This window comes from Alosa alosa, chromosome 17 (assembly GCF_017589495.1).
Source record: "Alosa alosa isolate M-15738 ecotype Scorff River chromosome 17, AALO_Geno_1.1, whole genome shotgun sequence".
NCBI lineage: Eukaryota > Metazoa > Chordata > Actinopteri > Clupeiformes > Clupeidae > Alosa > Alosa alosa.
The window spans coordinates 2,354,944-2,362,443 of record NC_063205.1 but is presented as its reverse complement, the minus strand read 5'-3'; the positions used below and the strand labels follow the sequence as shown (position 1 = coordinate 2,362,443).

Here is a 7,500-nt window from a genome sequence, read left to right as displayed (position 1 = left end):
CCCCCGGCCTTCTGTGGTGTCTTTCTTTCCCTCTTTCTGTCTCTTTCCATATCGTTCATTTCCATGACTCATTCTTTCTTGCTTTCTTTGTGGCTTTGTAAAAATTCTGTGTGTGTGTGTGTGTGTGGGTGTGTATTACTCTCCCACCATGTACCCATGTGCTACATGTTGTGAGAGAAGTACTTCCGGGTCAAAGGTGAAGCCGTGAGCCTGAGAGCTTTGCTGTCCTCTTCAGTGAACCTTCTGGGGTCAGACGCAAATCCCCCGATTCCCCAGGAGTAGCGCTCATACGGTCTGGAACCAGGCCAAAGTGGGTGGGTTAGAACCAGGTCAAAGTGGGTTAGAACAAGGCCAAAGTCGGTGGGTTAGAACCAGGCCAAGGTGAGCTGAATGGGTGTGTCTGCCCTGGACACTGGTTCACATGTGTGTGTGAGCTGAGCTGGGTTGGGTTGTGAGCTGTAGATGTAGTCGTGTGTGTGTGTTTGAAGAGGAAATCACAAAGCTCCAGGTTCATGTGCTTCTATGTGTGTGTGTGTGTGTGTGTGTGTGTGTTTATTTGTGATTCTCATCACCTGTTTCTCTTGCCCCCAGGAGGAAAAAGTGTATCCATACATCCAAAGGCGAGTAGCTGCCTGCCCCCCTCCCCTCTGAAGGGGGGCTTACTGGACTCCCCGCCCTGTTCCCCTCCCTCCGCCCCCCCCAAACCGCAGGCTGAACAGATGCAGCCTCTCTCACTGACTCTCAAGCCCCCGCTCCACCCATCCACAGCCACCCCATTCCCTTCCTTCCACCCAGCTCCATCCATCCACCTCCATCCCCCTCCATTCCATCCCTCCCTCTCTTGTCCTTCCATTCCTTCCACCCCCTCCCCCTATTCCTTCCATCCATGCTGTCCCTGGTCACCAAGCCTCTGGACTAATTCCACACACCCCCTCGACACACTCCTCTTTTCTTCTGACGGTTTTACATTCATCTTTTCTTTCTTGCTTTCTTCTTTTTCTTGGTTTTTTCCCTCTTTTCATTGCTTGTGCCAAGAGGCTTTGGATATTAGAGAACTTTGTTATTTTCTCTTTTTTAATTAATTAATCAAACTTCATTGGTCAATATTTGACCCTTCATTATCTTAAGAAAAGGAATTCTATAATGTAATGAGGAGAGGAAACATACGATGCATTTGTAGAGAATAGCGTCAATCTGCCAAAATTTGTATGATTTAGTTTTGTCTGTACAACAGAAAAAGAGTAGTTCTTAACCTAGTTGGGCATAGACGTGTTTAAAACAGACCTATAAAGCATAAAGTAGGAGATTTAAGAAAGGCACTCTTTTCTGAAAGAGCAGCCTGGTCTATTTGTTTGTATGAAATACGAGCCAGCGAACCAATCGTTTTACACCTCTTCAAAAGATGGAGGGCACGAGGACCCTGGGGAGCTCTCTCCAGCAGAGGATCCTCTTCCAGAGTTGTGTGATGATGGTGATGATATTGATGATTATGTTACTCTCTTGTTTAAATGTACAGAAATGTGGGGAATGGGGGGCTGTGTTCATATGCATTGTTCCATTGCATTGTTTATTTTATTTGACATCTTTGGCTGTTTACCGGGGGGGTTCCAGGAAGGGGACATTGAGATTGGGTGGGGGCTTGTTTAGATTGGGAGGGGGGGGTCAGGTTGTGGGTATTCAACGTTAGGACCAGTAGTATTTATTAAGTTAGAGAATGCTTGTTGTATCTTGTATGTTGTCCCTTTTCCAATACCTCTGTCTTTTTCCTTTTCTTTATAAAAGAAATGTGCGAGTGATATATATTAATATATATACACAGACACAGATACAGACACTATACGTACATGCACACACTTGAGCACACGCTGACCCCATTTTATATACGGTTGAGACCATTTTTGAAAACTTTTTTGTTCATCTGACATCTTGGATTCCACTTGTGAGCTGACCTCCATCATTTTAACACTAGAAGCCATTCTACACTAGAGGAAAAAAAAACAGAACACTTGAAAACAGGGATGGTTGGTTTGGTGTCTCCAGTAGTTGATGAAGAGTTTAAAAGCCCTTGTTTGTTTTTTATGATACAGTCTTGCGTCTCAAGGACTGTAGAATCGTGTACAGATTTTTTCCGTGCCAAAATTTTGTGATAATTTCACTCCCCCTTCCGATGCACTCGGGTTTCCGTTCTCTATTCGTTGTTGTCGTCGATCCTCGTTTTTGTTTTTATTTGTTTTTTGTTTTGTTTATTTTTTTAACCATACTTTGCTGTGACGTTACATAGATTGCTATGTATGTAGTATAAATGTTGCTATAACAAATGTGTTTGGTAGCAGATTGTCAAATATTAAAAATTTTAAAACGGAATAAAGTCGCCTGGCACCACACTGTACAAAACCCTAGCGGGCAAATGGTGTATATTAGGAGGTCCATTAAAATGTCCAATAATGAAGTAAACACACACAGACAAACTGCCACTTTTAAGTACACTACTACATATAGGTAGATAGAAAAACAGGCATGTTGATGTTGTAAGAAGCTGTTTAAAAAAAAAAACGAAAAAGAAAAAAAAAAAGCTACAAGAGAATCATCCATGGGGTGCCATAGTAGGTTACATGACGCGGCTGTTCGCTCCATCCTCTGCTTCCCCTTCGCTGAAGACCAGTCCTTTGAATGTTTCCTAACGGCTGTGATGTTTTATGCTCCTCCCTCTTCCTCCTTCCGTTTCTCTCTTCATTTGGCTTTTTTTATTTGTTTATTTCTCTGTTTTGATTTTTGTTTTGTTTTTTTGTTTTTCATCATTGGAGATGTTTTTTGTAATGAATAAATGTCTATGCTGTACAGTCTCTGTAGCATGCGGTCCTGTATTAATAAAAGGCTTAGTATGTGCAGATGGAATCAGCGTCCACTCTTTCTACTTCCTGCGGCTGGTGACATAAACATCTTTAAGATTCAACACTTAAGATTGTTTTGTTATGGAAGTTAAGCTTTTTCAAATCCATAAAAAATCGTCAGGTTATGGAAATTGAAATTCAAAACCTAATTATAAAGACAACAAAACCAATGGAAATAAAAGTAAATTCCAAAACTAACTCATGTTGTGTACAATGTAGTTATGCAATCCAGGACAGCACCCCACAAAAATCACCACATGGATAATAATATTACTAAAAGACATAAGCTAACATGTTAGTATATTTCAAACCCTAACCCACAAGTTAGCATGTCAGATAACATTAGTTTTAAACCCTAACCCACAAGTTAGCATGTCGGATAACATTAGTTTCAATCAGTACTCAGGGTTCTGTGGACAAGAGACAGCATGGGTACAGTGCTGCAAAGCCATAACAGCAGCACAATAGCACAGCAGCACAATAGCACAATATCACAGCAGCACAATAACACAGCAGCACAATAGCACAGTAGCACAATATCACAGCAGCACAATAACAGTGGCAATAACAGCAATGGCACAGCGGCACAATAACAGTACGGTTAATAATAGCAAAGTAGTACGTTGCAGCAGCCAACACGGTAGCAATAACAACACCGTACGAGTAACAACACAGCAGCACAATAACACAGTAGCACAATAACACAGCAGCACAATAGCACAGCAGCACAACACAGCGGCACAATAACACAGCAGCACAATAGCACAGTAGCACAACAGCACAGCAGCACAGTACAGCAGCACAATAGCACAGTAGTACAGCAGCACACAGCAGCACAGCAGCACAATATCACAGCAGCACAATAACACAGCAGCACAATAGCACAATAACACAGCAGCACAATAGCACAGTAGCACAGTACAGCAGCACACCACAGCGGCACAATAACACAGCAGCACAGCAGCACAATAACACAACAGTAGCACAGCAGCACAACACAGCAATAACACAGCGGGCACAACACAGCAGCACAATACAGCACAGCAGCAGCACAATAACACAATAACACAGCGATAGCGCACAGCGGCTGGTACAGCAGCACAATAACACAGCAGCACAATAGCACAGTACAGCAGCACAACACAGCAGCACAATAACACAGCAGCAAATAACACAGCAGCACAATAACACAACAGCACAATAGCACAGCAGCACAACACAGCGGCACAATAACACAGCAGCACAATAGCACAGCAGCACAATAACACAACAGCACGATAGCACAGCAGCACAATAACACAGCAGCACAATAGCACAGCAGCACAATAACACAGCAGCACAGTAGCACAGCACAGCAGCACAATAACACAGCAGCACAATAGCACAATATCACAGCAGCACAATAACACAGCAGCACAATAGCACAGCAGCACAATAACACAGCACAATAGCACAATAACACAGCAGCACAATAACACAGCAGCACAGTAGCACAGCAGCACAACACAGCAGCACAACACAGCAGCACAATAACACAGCAGCACAATAGCACAGCAGCACAATAACACAGCAGCACAATAGCACAATATCACAGCAGCACAATAACACAGCAGCACAATAGCACAGCAGCACAACACAGCAGCACAATAGCACAGCAGCACAATAGCACAGCAACACAATAACACAGCAGCACAATAGCACAATATCACAGTAGCACAATATCACAGCAGCACAATATCACAGCAGCACAATAGCACAGTAGCACAATATCACAGCAGCACAATAACACAGTGGCACAATAGCACAGTGGCACAATAGCACAGCAGCACAATATCACAGCAGCAATATAACACAGTAGCACAATAGCGCACAGTAGTACAGCAGCAACAATAGTACAGCAGCACACAGCAGCACAATAGCACAGTAGTACAGCAGCACAGTAGCACAGTAGTACAGTAGCACAATAGCACAGTAGTACAATAGCACAGCAGCACAGTAGCACAATAGCACAGCAGCACAATAGCACAGTAGTACAGCAGCACAATAGCACAGTAGCACAATATCACAGCAGCACAATAGCACAGCAGCACAATAGCACAGTGAACGAAAGCAGCACAGCTAGCACAGTAACAATATCACAGCAGCACAATAGCACAGTAGTACAATAGCACAGCAGCACAGTATCCACAGTAGCACAATATGTGGTACAATACCACAATAGTACACAGCAGCACAGTAGTACAGCAGCAATAATAGCACATTAGTACAATAGCACAGCAGCACAATGGCAATAGCACAGTAGCACATAACAGCACAATAATAGCACAGTAGTAACAATAGCACAGTAGTACAATAGCACAGCAGCACAATAGCACAGTAGTACAATAGCACAATATCACAGCAGCACAATATCACAGCAGCACAATAGCACAGTAGTACAGCAGCACAATAGCACAGTAGCACAATAGCACAGTAGTACAGCAGCACAATAGCACAGCAGCACAATAGCACAGTAGTACAGCAGCACAGTAGCACAGTAGTACAATAGCACAGCAGCACAATAGCACAGTAGTACAGTAGCACAATAGCACAGCAGCACACAGTAGCACAGTAGTACAGCAGCACAATAGCACAGCAGCACAATAGCACAGCAGCACAATAGCACAGCAGCACAATAGCACAGTAGTACAGCAGCACAATAGCACAGCAGCACAATAGCACAGTAGTACAGCAGCACAGTAGCACAGCAGCACAGTAGTACAGCAGCACAATAGCACAGTAGTACAGCAGCACAATAGCACAGCAGCACAGTAGTACAGCAGCACAATAGCACAGTAGCACACACACACACTTTCAAACCTACACACACACTCATCTCCCGCTTCAGACGAGTCTGCTGCTCTCTCTACACACAATTCACCCTTTCACTGAAGATGTGTTGAGGACATGGTCTAGTGCTAAATGTCTGGTCTATGTGTGTGTGTGTGTGTGTGTGTGTGTGTGTGCGCGTTTCATCTGAAAACTGATAATGAGCTATTGTGCATTGAGTCTTGGTCAGTGGCTCGGGAAAGAACATGAGTTCAGCCCTGTTTTATGTAATTGCTTTGGTCATCAGGAACTACCATGACAGGTGAATTTAGTAAGAAATCAGTAATGAATGGCATTCTTTTAGTTCAATGCTCTCTGTTATATAAAAGTAGTAGTAGTGTCAGAGAAAGTTGCCTGCACACCTGTGTTTGTGCTTGTGTGTGCGGGTGTGTGTGTAAGTTCAGTCAGCTGCCTCAGATGGAGAAAAGAGTGTCAATATTGATGATGGATTCTTCTGGAACCGTTCCACCACAGCTGAGCCTGGTTCCGCTCCTGCAGGGAAGCCTGAGAATGTCATAAATCCACACTCACCCCAAGAGGCTCCGTCCTGCCTCTGGGATCCCGGAGGAGAACCGCCTTTGGCAGCAGCAGAACACATGGGGAGCGTACCTATGTTCCCCGCAGACACATGGGGGTATTCACTTCCCTGTTAGGTGGGCCAGCTCAGCAACACACGCTGGAGAGATGCAAACAGATCAACTTAACATGTAGCCTATTTCCTCCTGATTGTGAAAACGTTTGTTTTCTTTTTCTGTCCGTCCATGATTCCTTCATAAATTGCGCAGCAAATTATAAAACAAACTGGCAGAAGCACCGGGCATAATTTGACCAGGGCCCATAGTTTGAGAAATGCTATGCTGCGTCCGAGCAAGGATTCTAGAAGTCTAGCATAACTCCAAAAAGGAGATCAAATGAGTTTCTGGCTTGAGGCTGCGCCGGACGCCGGACAGGGCGTAGCCACAGAATACGCTAGCTTTGCTAACACAACACAGAGATGTCATTAGTAGCCACAGAATAGGCTAGCTTTGCTAACACAACACAGAGATGTCATTGGTAGCCACAGAATAGGCTAGCTTTGCTAACACAACACAGAGATGTCATTGGTAGCCACAGAATACGCTAGCTTTGCTAACACAACACAGAGATGTCATTGGTAGCCACAGAATACGCTAGCTTTGCTAACACAACATAGAGATGTCATTGGTAGCCACAGAATACACTAGCTTTGCTAACACAGCTAGTTTATATAATTCACATTTGAATAATAATCAGTTATGAAGTAATAAATAATATTTTTTAAAAGTTCCAGAAAGGTTTGAAGAAGGTTAAAGTTAGATCATCACCCAGAATGAAAGAGTGAATAAGTGAGTAAATAAATGAATGAGTGAGTAAATGAGCTTATGTGTTATGGTTTGTATAATATTGTTTTATTTTAATTAGGCTGTTGATTAATTTGATATTATTGTTTATTATTGATATTCTCCTTAATGTAGTCTTACCATGTCATTGTTTTTATATTATTGATTGAATGGACATTATTGTTTATTATTGCTTTTCCCCTCATTTTCATTGCTTATTTTATTAGGCTATTGATTGAATTGATATTGTTTATTATTACTATTCTCCTTATTATATTTGACCAACATTCTAATCTGTTCCCTGTTCATTTTTAAATATTATGTTGTTTTGTATTTTTGTGTCGCTTTGGACAAGGGCGTTTGCCAAATCCATAACCATAAAT

The 7,500-nt window shown here is 42.8% G+C and overlaps 1 protein-coding gene across 1 annotated transcript in view; it reads left to right on the top strand.

Moving 5' to 3' along the window:
* Positions 1-7,500, top strand: part of tcf7l2 (transcription factor 7 like 2) — a 184,778-nt gene that overhangs the window by 112,567 nt on the left and 64,711 nt on the right. Inside the window, 2 exon segments of the mRNA XM_048268763.1 lie at positions 592-624; positions 626-767. Of these exon segments, the coding sequence (XP_048124720.1) occupies positions 592-624; positions 626-767 (175 nt within the window).